The sequence below is a fragment of the Hipposideros armiger genome, unplaced genomic scaffold (assembly GCF_001890085.2).
Source record: "Hipposideros armiger isolate ML-2016 unplaced genomic scaffold, ASM189008v1 scaffold_377, whole genome shotgun sequence".
NCBI lineage: Eukaryota > Metazoa > Chordata > Mammalia > Chiroptera > Hipposideridae > Hipposideros > Hipposideros armiger.
The window spans coordinates 891,993-908,498 of NW_017731727.1; the positions used below are offsets into that span (position 1 = coordinate 891,993).

At 46.3% G+C, this 16,506-nt stretch overlaps 2 protein-coding genes across 6 annotated transcripts in view; one reads left to right on the top strand and one right to left on the bottom strand.

The window, feature by feature from the left end:
* The window catches only part of ATG4A (autophagy related 4A cysteine peptidase), a 60,160-nt gene extending 54,499 nt beyond the window's left edge, over nucleotides 1–5,661 (top strand). For 3 of the 4 annotated variants that reach the window (XM_019662441.1, XM_019662443.1, XM_019662444.1), the window contains 4 exons: nucleotides 1,187–1,332; nucleotides 2,548–2,604; nucleotides 4,028–4,136; nucleotides 4,651–5,261. In XM_019662441.1, the coding sequence (XP_019517986.1) occupies nucleotides 1,187–1,332; nucleotides 2,548–2,604; nucleotides 4,028–4,136; nucleotides 4,651–4,721 (383 nt within the window). In that variant the 3' untranslated portion in view covers nucleotides 4,722–5,261. Of the gene's footprint in view, nucleotides 1–1,186; nucleotides 1,333–2,547; nucleotides 2,605–4,027; nucleotides 4,137–4,650 lie in introns of all 4 variants that reach the window. The other variant, XM_019662442.1, reaches the window with a different exon arrangement.
* An 889-nt stretch (nucleotides 5,662–6,550) lies between these two features.
* COL4A6 (collagen type IV alpha 6 chain) overlaps nucleotides 6,551–16,506 on the bottom strand; it is a 314,136-nt gene continuing 304,180 nt past the window's right edge. For both annotated transcript variants that reach the window (XM_019662440.1, XM_019662438.1), the window contains 8 exons: nucleotides 14,852–14,968; nucleotides 14,366–14,527; nucleotides 14,145–14,243; nucleotides 12,679–12,825; nucleotides 11,858–11,974; nucleotides 10,206–10,397; nucleotides 9,220–9,506; nucleotides 6,551–8,172 (listed from right to left, as the gene is read on the bottom strand). In XM_019662440.1, coding sequence (XP_019517985.1) covers nucleotides 7,912–8,172; nucleotides 9,220–9,506; nucleotides 10,206–10,397; nucleotides 11,858–11,974; nucleotides 12,679–12,825; nucleotides 14,145–14,243; nucleotides 14,366–14,527; nucleotides 14,852–14,968 — 1,382 coding nt within the window. In that variant the 3' untranslated portion in view covers nucleotides 6,551–7,911. The remainder of the gene's footprint in view (nucleotides 8,173–9,219; nucleotides 9,507–10,205; nucleotides 10,398–11,857; nucleotides 11,975–12,678; nucleotides 12,826–14,144; nucleotides 14,244–14,365; nucleotides 14,528–14,851; nucleotides 14,969–16,506) is intronic.

A 16,506-nucleotide genomic window follows, 5' to 3' on the forward strand; every position in this document is an offset into this window, starting at 1 on the left:
TGAAGAACAAAACGACAGCAACTTGTCTGTTCCCCTTCCCCCAATTCCCCAGCGCTGTTCCCATCCCCAATTCCCCAATAAAAATGTTTAAAAAAAATGAAGACACAGTGATTTAAATGGTTTATCCTAGGTCTGACAGAGACAAGTTAAGCTTTCATCAGAAACATGCTTTGCCAATAGAAGCACTTAGATGTGCCCAACATGATCCTGAATGCCATTCAAGGGCAGGTGTTCAGGGCATTCCTCCCTACCCCATCGTCCTGCTGCAGGTAGTCTTTCTTTGGTTGCCTAACCCAGTCTAGAACATAGGGGCCCAAACCATCCTCCGGCCTGGAAAGGGAGGTTAGGGTGCCTCCTTAGGCACGTTTGCCTACTTAGCGTGTCTCTGATGAGCATTAGAGGGACTCTCAGCCCTTTGAATAGCAGCTAAAATTAGAGATTTTATTATCCTGAACCCCTCCCAGATCATTTGTTGGCCTAGGCCATTTCAGTTTAATGCAGCATGGCTTTTCTCTCAGTTGTAAAGTTCGATCATCTCAAAGTGAATTTTTCCAGTGAGGTATATCTATACTGATGTTAATGTGACCAAGGCAGTGCTTTCTGACAGGAATTACTAACTTGCTAACAATGACTAACTTGCTAGCTCATCAAGATTGGAAGTCGGCTCCCTGTACGTCATCCATGGCAGAATCAGCGTTCCCATTTCTTTGGAGGCCAAGGCCTTTCTCCTTACCAGATGTGCTCTCTGACCATGGGTCAGAGAAGCAGTGGTCTAGACTCTAGAATGAGATGCTTTTCAATGCTGAGAGGCAGAAAGCTCCCTAATGGCACCTGAACCCACGGCTTGGTGATTCTACATGGCGCCTCTTTGCTACTGCTGCTCACAGAGCCTGACATGTCATCTGTGGTCTCTCATTCCCACCTTTTCTCAAACCTATCGCTCTCCATGTTTTGGACTTGGGCCTTGAGGATATGTGAATGCTAGGGCAAGTCTTCTCATTGAATGATCGGATTTGGGTGCAGGTGGCTTCCTTCAGGCATGCTCACCCTCCTTCTGGCTTTCTGTCATCTCATTCTCATTGTCACCAAGGGAAGGGTTAGGAAAACCAGAGCTCCTCTTCCCAAGGACAGCAGTGGGGCCATGGCCAGTGGATCTTCGAAGGTTAAGGCTGCCTCATTCTAACAGGTGATGAGCTCATTTTCCTGGACCCTCACACAACCCAGAACTTTGTCGACACTGAAGAGAATGGAACAGTTGATGACCAGACTTTCCATTGTCTGCAGTCCCCACAGCGAATGAACATTCTGAACTTGGATCCTTCTGTAGCATTGGTGGGTATTTGAAGGGCGGGGGAGGGGCAAGAGATCCCAGAAGAGGTAGAGTACAGTGGTGGGGGAGGAGTGGGCCTTGAAGCCGAACTGCTCAAGTTGGAATCCGTGCCCTGCCACTTACTAGCTGTGGACTTGGGAGGAGTCCCTTAACCTTTCTGAGCATCGGTCTTCTCATCCCTAAAATGAGCAAAAGAGAAGTTTCTTCTTTGTAGGGTTGCGGGAGGCATGCTGTGTGTAAAGCACTTAGCACAATGCCTGGCACATTGTAAACATTTTATAAATGTTAGTTATTATTAGAGTTACCGTCTTTCCCTTTTTTCGCTTGGTGTCCTCTAATTATTGCCACACAGTCAAAAGGAATAAGGTGGGACATCACTAGGGAGGAAGAAGGGGGCAAGGCTCCCTGAGTGGACAGTGCCCATTTCTCTGGGCACACAATCCAGGAAGTTGTAGGGTCCCCCCCCCAAGTATGACTGCTGTCTACACACATCGAAGGGGCAGCTGCATGTGAAGTAGCCAGTGGTTATGAGGCCCATCTACATCCTTCCAGTTTAATCCGATTGACAGAGCACCTGTGTCCAAAGAACCAACAGAGTCTTCTTCTTGTCTCGGACTACTCTTTCACTACTGTGGGAAGGCTCTGAGCGTGGGGAAGGATGATGGTTCTCTTTATTCTAATAGATAATTTCCTTAAGGTCAAAGCCACCTTATTAAGTATTACCTCTAGCTAAAAGTACTATTTGGCTTTTGTTTGATGGTTTACTTGACTGTTCTTTATAGTGTATTTGTTCACTGAATGTAACGGAGTTAACCCTACGCTTTGGAGATTGGTCATCCGGTTACTATATCTCACAATATGAGGGGATAGAGACAGGGAGGAAAGGGACAGGGAAAAAGGGAAAGGGACAAAAGAAGAAAGAGAGACAGAAGGAAAGACAGAGGGAGAAGGAGAGGAAGAGACAGAGAGAATGGAGAGGGAGATGAAGAGGGAGGGATGGGGGAGAAAGAATGAGCAAATACATGTGTCCAAGTGAGGCCATGATCTAGGAGAGAGATAAGCCCAGGCAATCTTCTAATTTTTGGGACGTCGCATCCAAGGACAGTGGCCCACATCCCACATCGTAACCCTGGGCCAACGGCACCATTTTGTAGTATAGGGGTCCAGTCTTGGTGCCCTGACCAGTTCTAAGTTGTTCTCTTTTGCTTCCCCCCAAGGGATTTTTCTGCAAAGAAGAAAAAGACTTTGATAGCTGGTGTAGCCTTGTTCAAAAGGTAAAGATGTATGTTTTTGTCTTAAAAAACAAAGTTATTCAATATGATTCCTTTTCAAGACTGTTTTTTGTAGTGAGATAAACCTAGCCTAATATGACTTTATCACAAGAGAAAGAAACTAAGATGTGGGGAATTGTGCATAACTGTGGAAACCAAAGAAAAACTTTTGTTAGAAATATGTTTAATATGTCAAGTGAGTGATATTTTTAGATACTTAATGTTTCATGTCATTAAGCCTACAAGTCTTATGAAATATGCAACTAATATTCTACCATTTTAACCTAAAAATGCCAATTTCATATAGATCAGCCTAAATTTTTCCTTAGCCTGTTCATAACACTGAGATGGTTGAAGAAACCAAACTACTTGTCTGTGTGTTGAGTGGTCCATTTGCAGTTTAATGTATTCCATTGTGGTTTCAGGAGCTTGCCTTTCTATTAACTGTCTTATTTATATAAAATATAGGTATGCTGCCACTTTAAGGAAACATGGTTTGCAGAAATCTGTGTAAATAGTAAAGCAAGTTATTCTTTCTTTTTGGTTTTGTGTGAAAGGGTATTTATTGTTTTGAAGGCTCACCAATCTTCGATCTGCCTCCCTATTCCTCACCGTCTAACACATGCCAACTATGTACAGGACATCAATAAATGCTTATTGCAAGAATGAAAGGAGATTATAGGGAGTAGTTTAAAGAGCCCTGGATGGGGTGGCAGGAGACCCAGTGTTCTCTCTGCAAAACAAAGAGATGGGAGAGATGCAAGCCCAGAGCCTTTTGTAACTGTAAGGAGGGAAGATTGTTCTTCACAAGTGAACAAATAACTAATACTAGTGTCCCTAGCTGAATCTGAAACCCCAGTTAATAATTTGCTGAGACATAATGGAGACTTATTTTCTAAAAGCAATACTTACATTTCAGAATGCAGCAAAACTGTATTTGTATTTACATTTAAAGTTAGAAAGAAAACTTTCTGATAAGACTATGCCATTTAAATTAGGACGTGTACCATAAATGTTGGACTAAATGGAAACCATACCAATATGTACCAGTATTTGTCTTGGGGTAGATTTAATTTGATTAACCAACATTTCTTTGGTGCCAATACTTCAGGAGTATCTTGCCCCTAAATTGAGTTGAGCCCATGCAACTGGCATGTGAGCCGAACCTCATGCCAGGATGGGCAGTGAGCATGGGCCTTCTGTCAGATACTCCCTCCAGTGTCCCTCCGTCCTGGCCAGCAGTGCCAGAATTGAAGAGGGCTGGGTCTTCAGATGAGTTGGCGAGTGGCTGGGTGTATTTGCTAGGCCTCTGCTTTCACCTTTCAGCAACCAGGCCACTCTCTTAGGGCTTGAGGTTCATAGATTGCCAGTTGGACAGAAATGTACTGACTCTGCAGTGCTTGTAACTGTTTCTCTGTGTCTTCAGGAAATTCTAAAGGAAAACTTAAGGATGTTTGAATTAGTTCAGAAACATCCATCTCACTGGCCTCCCTTTGTACCTCCAGCCAAGCCAGAGGTGACAACCACTGGGGCAGGTAAGTGGTTGTTCAGGGGCTCTGCGTCCAGCAGACCCTCATGTAGCAATTGTTTTACGAAACAGAAGCAATTGTCTGGACTAAGCAAGGATAGGTGCTTCTTTATTTTAATTCTCTGATGAACTGACACTTACAGAAATCAAAGATTGATAAACGCTGAAAATAAGCTCAGCACGAAAGTTCCATGTAAAATCAAAATGACTAGAACATTTGTTTTCATCTCCTGGTTCAGAATAACAAATCAGAGGCTGTGGGTGAGTAAAATGGTGCCTCAAAGGTTTTGCAGAGCCCCATCCTCATCACTGTGGATAGGACTGTGTAACAAGTCTGGTTATTTGGACTGTTTATAGAGACTTACTAGTACTTGCCAGTGGTCCAATCTGTAAGTCTCCCTCACAGAAGCTTTTCTTTAACAAAGCGATTTAAAAATGCAGTCTTCCCTACTGAGTAATGTATTGACCGCTTCAACCTGAGTGTCAAGCTTTTCTTCTTTCTCATTTCTGTATTTTGGTAGAATTCATTGACTCTACTGAACAGCTAGAGGAGTTTGACCTGGAGGAAGAGTTTGAGATTCTGAGCATATAGAATAATAGCAACTCAACCTGGGGGTCTGTCTTCCATCTGACACCAGAAGAACATGAACTCGTTACATAAAACTTTTCTAGTCAGCAAGTGCCTGATATGCCAACAGCATACAAACTTAATAGCAATCAATCGTGACTGAGCCAATCACCGTTTTCAGAAAAAACCCATAACAACCCTTCCCCAGAAAGAACTAGAACAATCATGGAATCTAGGAGCAGAAAGCTTAGGAGCTGTCGCTTGCTTCCCAGCTTGACTTACATGGCCACAGTGAGCGTGCCGCTACTGAAATGAGGAGCTGGACATCTGGAAGACAGACAGCAACTCCCCCCTTGCTTCCAGCACTGGCAGATGACAGATGGTTACCTGTGCTTCCTCACCCTTTCAGGCGTGACCTCTTTGGGGCTAAATACTAAGAAGCAGTTTGTTCTCTTGCTCTAACAATAAAGTGATTACATCAGGGAGCAAAAGTTCTTGTTAAATTATTTGAATATGTATTTGAATTAATTGTAATTTATATCAAAAACTTTGTCAAAGAAATTATGTCAAATGTGTACTTGTTGATCTCCTGACTCTTTTGGGGAACCTTCCCCTTTGGGGGTCACTGTCACCTTCTTTATTGACACTTTTGTCGAATGTCACCCTGCCCTTAAAACAAATCATGATCACTTAAATCGTGTGTTAAGCAAAGGTTTTCTGTAGAGAGCCGGACTGTAAACGTTTCAGGCTCTGCAGGCGATGTGGCCTCTGTCACAGCTACTGAACTCTGCTGTTGGAAGTAAAAACGCAGCCACAGACAATCTGAGCCTGCCTGTAAGCCAATAAAACTTTATTTACGAAAACAGGTGGAAGGCCGAATTTAGCCTACAGGTTGTCGTTTGCCAATTACTGGCTTAAATTGTTGATTTTTGTTTGGGAAATTAAAATTGTGTTTGAATTAGACTCCATTTTTGGTTGACAGTCATAATTAGAAAGAATTATTCATGTGGTGATATTTAATCTGTTCATCAAATACAGTTAGTTCCAAACCATTTCAGGACTTGCAACATACTAAATTTTACAGCACATATTCATCAAATTGGCTTTGCCACCCAGTCTCCTGTGTGGATGCATGTCTACTCCCAGTGGGGTCTTCCCAGTTTCCTCTCCTTGCCCTTTCAACCTGTTTGCATTTCACCTCCATCCTCAACCGAGTCCTGGGGAAGGCCAGCAACTGGGATTTGGAAGCTAGCACAAAACCAAAGGGTTTCGTTTGTTTGTTTGTTTGTTGTTGTTTTTGTATATTTAGGAATATTAGAACACTTGTTTCCTTAGATTCCAATTTTTCCAGTGGGTAATATATTCCAATGGTTCAAAATTCAAAAAACTTCAAAATGGTATTCAGTGAAATGTCTTTCCCTTCCCTGAATGCCCCCAATGTTATTAGTTTCTTGTTTATCCTTCCAGAAGATATATTTTATACACACACACACACACACACACACACACGCACATAGTGCTTATATATCTTAGATTTTATTTTAATGACTTTAACATGTCTCTACTTTTGATTTATCTGTAAGTGATCCTGAGGCCCAGAAGTATGGAACTCTAGCATGTGACAGGGCTAAAAGTAGTCATAGGCTTATCTTGAAAAAGGTTGTGGATTTGTTGCCTGTTAGAGGATTCTTTCTGCTCTTTGACTATAATTGTATTTTTTCTTGCCTCAATATTTTGTTATAAAGCTCCACTTGCAGTAACAGGATCGCCCACAGCTCTGAGGGGGAACTTATGAATTGTAGTGAGACAGACTTCAGAAAAGTTTTCATAAAAAATGTCAAGAGAGTCAAATGTTCATATTTAATTCCTTTTATTTGTGATGTACAAAGCTGACACCATGCTTATTACTCAGAGGAGGTGAAAGTAACAGTAACTCAGATTATACTGATTATGTTTTGTCTGTGTTGGCACAGATTACATAATATTTAAGGAAACAGAATCATCTGGAAGGAATTGCCTCATGTTAACATAGCTAAGTGTTCCGGGAAACTGATAATTAAAGAAAATTGTTTAAACAAATCCCCTCAAACAGAATACAATACACTTTATAGTCAACTCAGGCTTGCTTTAGGTCTGCTAATTGCTAAAGAGACAAATGTGTTAGATTTTTATGAGGTTTTAAAAATGTATTAAAATAGCTTAACAGGCTACCTGTAAAGGAGAAATTGGATGGCCATTTTAACGGAAGTTCTCCAACAGCCTCAAAATTCAAATGAACCAACACTCTGCAACTCGGATTTGCTACAGTGCACACATCTGGATGGCATTTGGAATAAACGGGGACTTTTGAGAAATTGGGACAAGGGATTTACCTTTTGTTTCTGGAGTCAAAAGCGAAATTCACACCTCCTTACCATGCACACTTGTACTCCTGGCCTGGGAGGAAGGGCTGAGGTTCTCATTTCTCTTTATGGGCCTGGCTACATTTGGTGCATCCTCTAAGCTACCTGGACCTGGCCAAGTCATAGGTCTCTGTGGCAGGGAGCCAAAGGAGGAAATGCTTTGTCTAGGACCCTATGAAGTGAATGAGCTCCTCTTGGCTGTTGGCCTTGAAGCCTCCCTAAGCTATATGGGCCCAGTCACCCGTCACTCTTCCAAGGAGTCAGAGCTCACCCCAGGCTACTGGCTGGCACCTATTCCAGCTCTGCTGCCTGCCTTCAAGCTGGGCCTCCTTGAAGAGTGAGGGCTTGCTCTATGCAGACTTGAGTCACCCATGAATGCTTAGCCAGATAATATTTTTTTAATGTGGAAACACTGTGGTTGGGTTTAAACCAAATAATGTGTGGTGACTCTGGGCACAAAGAAATGACTTATCAGCCATTATGAAGAGCTTTCTGACTGAGACAGTGAGGAACGCTAGCAGTCTAAGAAAGGGGTGGCCTGGCAGGTCTCTCTGAGGTAGCCATCAATATCTGAATCAAATGGTAGCACCAGGTTGACTGAAATGGGACAGCGGATCTCAGTGGGCTCACCCATGGGGCCTGACAGAGTTGGGGTGACCAGTGTCTGGTAGTCCAGCCCAAATGAGACTCCAATGTACAACTTGACAGATGGGCAAACGGGATCATGCCTTCCTTCTTCAGACGGCTTGGGTTTGTGAGGCGACCGTTGTGTGGGGGAGGGGAGGGCAAGAGGCAGAGTGGCAGGTGCCACCCTACAGGCTTTTCATACACACCTGGCAGCGGCTGACCCGGCTGTGGAGCTGCCCGGCTTTCAGCGTTTCAGGTACAGGTTCCTCCTGAAACTGCTGCCTCTCCTCCACTGTCATCAGCCAGAAACTGTACTTGTTGGCAAAGTAGTGGCAGGTGCCCCGGGCACCACTGCACTCGATGAAAGGAGTGGCGCGAAAATCCTCTAGGCAGGAGCCAGGTGAGACCAAGGACTGACCTCCACCCTCGGAACCCGCGGCAGTGTGCTGAAACAGACAGGCGTGGGGTGTGAGCTGCGCCCACAGGAGCTGGTGGGTGCTCTGCCGCTCCAGGAGGAACGTACGCTTCCTTCCTAACCTCAGGCCCCTTGGCTTGGCCCCAGCATCTAGCCAGAAGACCAAAGGCCATATTGTAGGAACCAGACAGCTCATCCTCCCGTGTGGTAGCCTCAGGGCCAGGAGCGCCCCGCCCCCTCCAAGCTCCCTGGTGCAAGCCACTGTGCATGGACTGTAGCCACATCTCAGCCAGACTTTCCCAGACTGCTGCTGCCCCACTGAGTTCTGAGGTGTGCTAGGTGCCCCACCCCCCAAATTCCACAGATTCATACGTGTGAGGCTGAATTAAGGAAAGTTCAGTAGGTTTCAGAATACAGTTCTCAGAGCCCTTTTTACTCTAAGCCCCTGGGGGTGTACGCCAAGAAAGGAAAGAATATACAATACTCACAAAGTGGTTAAACCACGGGGCCCTTCCCCAGCATATCTATTAATAGCTCTCACTCTACAGTTATCTTCATTAGAATTTATATTTTTACCCTGTACCACACCCTTTAAGGCGACATTTAGTGTCTGTTACCTGCCGAGAACAGGTAGGCCTCAGATTTGGCCTGATGTCCTGGCCCTCCCTTCACTGAGCTCTGCCGGCACTCAGTTTCAGGATTTCCTCATCAGTGCCACTCATGACCTGATAATCTCCAGTCACGGTACCCATGGATAACAGTCCACTCTGCACTCCCATCCCCTCTCCCTTCACCACAGCTGGATGATTATCTGGACTACAGAGGTGGGGAAGAGGCTTCATATACATCTGGGTCAGCAAACGGCCAATGGGACAAACCCTCAGTTTGGACTCCCAGGGGTGTCTTACTTTGCAGAATGTAGGGAGCATGTGTCTCCACAGAAGTGACCTTTCCTGATACATGAAGCCTCGAAGTGTTCCTCATCTTGATCCTCAGGTAGAACACTTTCTAGCACAAACGGCACATTACCCTGCCCTCTGCCTCTATACCTGGGGGCGGGGGCAGTGCAAGGCCTTACCATGAGGAAGGAGTACCCGATCCAGAGGCTTCGCCAGCCCAGTGGGCACTGCGGGATGGTAATGTCCTGGCTGTGCACAGCAATGGCTTGCGAGGGCGCCTCACACACAGAGCAGCGGCTGATGTACTGCGGGATCTGGGTCTGGCCGACAGGCATCATGGGGATGGGGGCGGTGGTGGAGAGCCAGTAGGATTTATCATTGCGCCCGGCGTAGTGGCACACTTCGTTGATGTTGCAGTAGATGAAGGGCATGGTGCTGAAGCGGGGCAGGCAGGAGCCAGCAAACCCTGGAAGGAAAGTAGGTGGGCAGGGGCAGGGCTGGGACTATGCCCAGGACCACCCGACTGGACTGCGCGGTGGTTTAGGTTTACATCCAACCACTTGCAGCAGAAGACGCATGCCTCTCCTCGCCATCCTGGAGCACTGCACACGCACAAGTCTGTTGATTAAATCCGGTTTTCAATGCACCGGGGGAAGTTTGATAGTGAAAATAATCTTTTTATAAACTGCATAATGACTCCCTGATTAATCTGCTTTGTAAAACCAGCATTTGATCGTGAGTCTGCGGTTCAGAGCTAGCACACCTGTAGACAATACAATTCATTCCTGGGTAATCAGCCTTGCCCTGCAGGTCATATTATTACTACTACTAATCACCAACATTTAATGGATGCTCAGTATATACCAAATGTTGTTCCAAGCATTTTACATTGGGGTCATTCGGGTAATGCTAACACTGCCTCATGAGATAGGTGCTAGAATTAGCTTTGTTCCATTAAGGAAGAAGCAGAAGCTTTGAGAGGTTGAATAACGTGTCCCTGGGCACACGGCTAGTGTTGGAACCCAGATCTGCTTGATGCCAGAGTGGGTGCTCGTAACCCACTACACAACAGTGGACCCACCAAGGACTGGGAGGAACGAGGGGGGTGGCTCTTGGTCCTCGTGGGGACAGATGGCCAGGGCTGGCTGTCAGAGTTAGTACCTACCCAAGTCCTGGTTGTGGGCTTTCTCCTGCCCCTCCACGAACAGCAGGCTGTAACCCACCCACAGCTGGCTCATCCCGGCGGGGCACACGGGAACCTGTTCTGACTGGCTGTGCTTCACCAAGGTGTAGCCCACTCTCACGCTCTGTCCAGGCAAGCCAGCCCTCCCAAAGGGGCCCTGTTTCCCTGGAGGTCCTGGGAGAGACAGAGTGGAAAAGTGGTGAGCTGGGTGCAGCCAGTAATAAGGGCAGCTACTCACTTTGTACCAAGCATTGAGCAGGGCACGTTTATGTACACATGTTAGCTCACTCAGTCCTCATAACCACCACATCATCCTGATTTGTAGATGAGGAAATAGAGGCTCAGAGTTCCCTCACTAATAAGTGGTAGAGCTAGAACCTCAACTCAGATGCACAGCAGTCCCCCCTTATCTGGAGTTTCACTTTCTGCGGATTCAGGTACCCAGTCAACCACAGTCTGAAAATATTAAATGGAAAATTTCAGAAATAAACAATTCATAAGTTTTCAATTGTGTGCCGTTCTGAGTAGTGTGATGAAATCTCGTGCCATCCCCTCCCCACCTGGATGTGAGTCATCCCTTTGTCCAGGGTCTCCACACTATACACGCTCCCTGTCCTGTAGCACTTAGTAGCCATCTTGGTTATCAGATGAACTGCCGCTGCGTCACAGTGCTTGTGTTCAAGTGACCCTTATTTTACTAAGTAGTGGCCCCAAAGCCATTCACATACCTTTTATTATAGTATTTTATTATAATTGTTCTATTTTATTTTTAGTTACTGCTAATCTCTCGCTGTGTCTAATTTATAAATTAAACTTTATCATAGGTATGTATGTAAAGGAAAAAAACAGTATATATAGAATTCAGTAGTAGCCTCGGTTTCAGGCATCCACTGGGGGTATCAGAATGTGTCCCCCGTGAATAATGGGGGACTACTGTATCTGGTTACAGAGTCCCCATTTTAAAAAGCACATTATCCGGCTTCTCTCCCACAGTCATCTGGCCTCGGAGCTATGAGGGGAAAAGGGGGCACAGGGGGCTACTTCTTGGGCTGACCTGGCAGGCTTTCATAGGGGATAACCAGCTAAATCAGAGGCAGCAAAAGCAGAGGTGGGATTAGCAAGGCAAAATTACATACACTCCCTCCCACCATGGCAGGTGGTCATGCCACTTTCCCACCAAGCCTCAGAACTGTTCTCCACTCAGAACAACTGATCTGCCATCTCTGATATTTCAAATGGGAGCTAAGTAGCAGAACAGCCATACCTGATCTGAAATGTTCTTATCCCTTGCACCACCCACCTCCCATCCACTGCAGAATCCCCGGGTAGAAAAGGGGAAGGGCAGGGCAGGGGGCCATGCTACAGCAGTCATGGCTCTTTGGACCTGGAAAAGAACCCAGAAAAGGAGTTGGAAGAGCTCTTTGTCTTCAGGAATGTAGAGCTCTAATCCTTTACAGGCTCAGAGAGGGTTGGCTAGTGAACGGATTAGAGTCCCGTTTTACAGCTTCCCGGTCCTGTCAGGCTTTACCACCACATTTCCTAATTCTCTGATTTGAGATTTTGACTCACCCCCAGGCCCCCAGGCCTCAATCCCTCACAGAAGCCCTCTGCCCCCTAGTGCCACGTGACCAAACCTTCCAATCCTGGAGGGCCTTGCAGTCCAGGGACACCAGGATCGCCAAGAGCCCCAGGTGGGCCAGGAAGCCCACTGAAGCCATCTTTGCCAGGAATGCCAGGTAATCCTTTGGAGCCTGCAAAGATAGAAGCCCCACAGTGGGGGTACTCCATGTGCAGGGCCTGGACGAGCCCTCCCTGGACAAAGGGGAATCGCATGTCATGTCCAGGACTCACCAGGAGAGGGCGCACTGACCATCATTTTGGAGCAACACACTGAGCTCAAAGCTGAGCTTCCTGGGCTAGTCCTTAGTTCATGTCTGGGCCTCTGGGTGCTGGGACTGCACTCTGAACTTAACCCCTCTGAGTCCTTTCATGCTCATTTCCTCCTCCCTTCCTCTCATTCCTCCCAGCTGGGAGGAATGCAGGGCCAGTGCTGGCATCCCATGTCAGAAATGAGGACACGGAGGTCCAAAGAGACTGCTAGCTTACTGCAGTCGGGGCAACACTGGAACCAAGAGCCAGTTTTCCTCTCCTCCCCCCACCTGTGGCTTTCTCCATTGCTCTTCACCTGCCACCATACTCCCTCCTCGTCTCAGCGGCACGTTAGTGAGGGACAAGCTGTCTAGAGTAGCTGCTATGCTCTGCGCCTTCTCTAAAGTCAAGTACAACTGCTGGACCTTCCTCCAGACAAAAAGCTTAGCAGCTTTGTGAGGAGCAGAGGAAACACTTGAGGAAGGTGCCCCCTTTGGAGCTGGGCGTCCCAGCCAGTTGCTTCAGCCTCTCAGCCAAAGCCATTTGAGCTCCCTGAGAAGTTCCCTTTTTCTGGAGCCGTCCTCACCTTGTAGGCCTACAGGGCCTTGAACTCCAGGGTCCCCTGTGAAGCCAGGGATGCCATCGACGCCTGGCAGACCCATGGGTCCAGGAGGAGCCTGGATGGCTTCTGCAATTAGTGTTTGGCCAGCAGCGCCCTGGGGGCCGGAAAAGCCTGTGGACAGGTGGGGGAAATGGACATGTGAGGTAGAGGCCAAGAAGGCAGCCAGGGTGAGTTGGTTTACTCACTAATTGGTCAGAATACAGTGCCAAGGAGGCTGAGGGGGTGCCCCCAACTCCAGCTGTTCCTTGGCATCATAGCCTAGAACTCTAAACCAAGCCAGCTGGCTTACTATTAGTAGCCAAACAAGCCAATTTGTTTATTAATTCATTGAACACGTATTTCTTGAGTGCCTACTATGTGCTAGGCCCTGGTAGATCAGGAGACAGAGCACTGAATAAGACAGGCCTTTTTGGACATTACAGTCTGGTGATAAAAATGAAAAAAATACATAACCTGACAAACACCATTAATCTTACTGCAAATTATGGGACGTGCTAAGAAGGAAAGGAATAATGCAGTGATAGTGGGAGGGAGCAGAGGGGGTTATGAGCTGCAGAACCTGCTTTAGAGAGAGTGATAACTGGCTTCTTATATGCAGTAACATTTAAACTGAGACCATTATAGCATTAGAAGGAGCTGGGAGTGGGGGTGGAGGGGGGCAAGAGTATTCCAGGAAGTAGAATTAGCATGTGCAAAGGCCCTGGGGCTAGGTGTTTCTGGATAACTGGGACACATTGCTGTGGCAAGAGCACAGTGAGTTACAAAGGGGAAGAGCTGGTGATGAGGATGAAGAGGGCAGCATCACATAGGGCTTTGTGGTCATAGTTTATTCTTATACCATGGGAACCCAGTGGATGATTTAAGTTTGTATAAGATCTCTCTGACCACTGTGTGGAGAAATAATTGTTGAGGGAGGTGCACAAGGCTAATGGGGAGACCAGTGAGCAGGTCACTGCGATGATTCATGAGGGGACTGTTGGTGGCTTGGACCTGGGTGGTAGTGGTGGAAGCAATGAGAGATGATAGGATGCAAGGCACATTTAGGAGACACGAGACACAACCCTCAGGGCCTGCTAATGGATTAGGTGTGTGTGAGTGAGGGGGCTGGTGGTACAGCATGGTCCTTCATTTCTGCATTGAGCAAATGAGTGAGTGGTGATCTGAGTGCAAACCCAATGCCCACGACTGTGGACAGGGGACACCAGTGGCAGGACCCATGGTGGCAAGGCAGTGGTGGCCTTTATTCCCGGGAGTTCATGGGGCCAGAGGTTTCCTCAAGGTGGAAAAACCGCCTCCCTGGAGGAGCTTGATCCGGCTGTTTCAGGCATCCAGGCTTTATTTGGCGTGCTATGCGGTGACTCCTAAAGGAATATTACCACTGTACCCCTCCCCTGAGCTCAGGGTCAGCCTGGCACATGCTCTCAACTCACCTCTTGGCCCTGCCTTCCCCTTCGTCCCGGGAAATCCTGGATCGCCAGGTGGCCCAAGTTTGCCTGGAGTCCCCATGAAACCAGGCTCACCTCTCATGCCTGGCAAAGTCCAAAGGAAAGCAAGTCGGGGCCTGCCATGGTGGTGCTGGTGGGAGGAGGGGGCGTGCTGGTGGTGGGGGTGGAGGCAGAGATGAAGGCAGGGTTGCAGGAAGGAGTCATACCTTTCAGTCCTAGTTCTCCAGGGAGGCCAGAGAAACCTGGAATTCCTTGGTCTCCCTTGGGCCCTTTAGGGCCAGGAATTCCAGGGAAGCCAGGGTCTCCAGGGTCACCTTGATTGGAGGATGGTCCAGGGGGACCTGGGGGCCCCGGGGGGCCTGGGCGGCCTATGCATGAGATGGGAGGGCAGGTGAGAAAGAAACGGCTGTGGCTGAATGAGTTGGGACTGATAGGAAGCCAAAGCCCATCCCCAGGGCAGACAATGTCATCTCCCTGCCTGTGAGGTCCCAGTGCCCAACCCTTCCCAAACCCTTCTAGCAAAATGCAGCCTGTCCCAGACCCTGCATCCCTGCTGGGGGAGGGATGTGAGGCTGAGCAGGCCCATGCATGTCCAGCAATAGGGATAGGGCTGAACTGTATATGGGACCTCCCCAAACTCCAGACAAAAGGCGATGGTCAGCTCTTTTTTGGGTCTTCCTTCCTGTCTTTACCTCGTTCTCCATCTAGGCCAGGTCGCCCAGGTTCACCAGGCTGTCCTACAATGACTGAGGGCAAGGAGAGGCCTGGGGCACCGGGAGGACCAGCAGGGCCCTGGAGACCTGGGAAACCTGCAAAGAACAAATAAAAGGGGCTTCATGGACTTCGTGTACCCAGGAAAGGGCTGGGCTTTCTCAGAGAAAATGGAATGGGTTAGGTAGCTGCCAGACCAGCGGACACCAGCAGAGGGCTCTTCTCCCTTCATTCTACCTTGGCAGCCAGAGGACAAATGTAGCTGACAGGGCTCAGAGACTCCCCCTCCCAGCAGATGCTGCATTTAATTGGGATAGAGCTTTGGAAAGTTCTAGCTCCCCAACTTCATTGGTAATGGAAATATTTCAGATTTCTCCCAAATGAGGAAGAAAAGGCATGACTGCAGCACCTGGAATTGAAGGGCTAACTTCTGGATCTTCTAGGCAAACTGGAAAACAGTTTTATAGGTAATTCATGAGATTAGCTGCATGCTTGCTTAATTGCCTAGAGAACAAATTTCTCTGTACTAAATCCTTTCCCCTTTTTGGCCCACAGAGAATAGCCATTTATTAGAGTAGATAGAGAATACTTGCTCAAATTTTAATACTGCTTTCTATATTTTCTGAGTTCTATTATAATATGTTCAAAACCAAAAATTTCAACAGATGACAGAAGATTTATTTAATATGCACAGATTGAATATGTAGATGGTAATCTTGATGGAAAAACATATCAAAGCCACACATACAAATGTAGAAGTTTATATTATACTTTTAGCATGGAAGAAATGCATTACTTTGGTGTATTCTAGAAGATATTCAAACGAAGAAAAATAGATTAAAACTGCTTGATAAAGTGTTCTGATGGTTGAGATTCTTATTTTTTGTTTGTGCCAAGAAAATCCAAAATTATTAGTCTTGCATTTTATTTTTCTGACAAGAAAAGCCAACTATATTAATGCTGAACTTCTCATGTTTACGTAAGGAATAGCAAACCCATGAACACTTGCAAAGAAATATGGTAGATTGGTTAATTCAGGTATTTTTAACAGCTCCCTAATTAATTGAATGATAAGGAAATATAGAGAAGTTAAAAAACAAATTTCAAGAAGAGTCTCCAATTCGGAAAAATAAAAACACAAAGAAAATCTAGTGGCAAAGCTAGTGTTACTTTTAATATTATCAGTTCTTTCTTGATGAACCCTTGAAGTCTTTTTCTTTTTCACAAAGGTAAAAACCTGAAGAGAAAGACATATTTTTTTTTCCTGAAAAACAAAACAAAACAAAACACATGCTGAAATTATGCAAAACCACTACATGAGACACTACATATAATAGACTAAATGTGGGCAGCAGAGATCATAATTCCCATCTCAGTATTTGGAGCCACCTCCTCTTTTTAACTTTGATTTTATGATTATACCAATTTAGCATCACACCTGAAATAAAATTACTAGTGACCTCAGGTAAAAACAAAAACAAAAACAAAAACAAGTTCATGTATTTCTTTGATTGAGAAGAAGACATTTTAAATGAGCCAATGAAAATGCAAGATGGCATATTTTTCCAACGTCTTCCAGTGTCAGAGCCTTAAAAAACCCTAAACATACAAAGGCAGCCTCTAAATATTTAGTGCA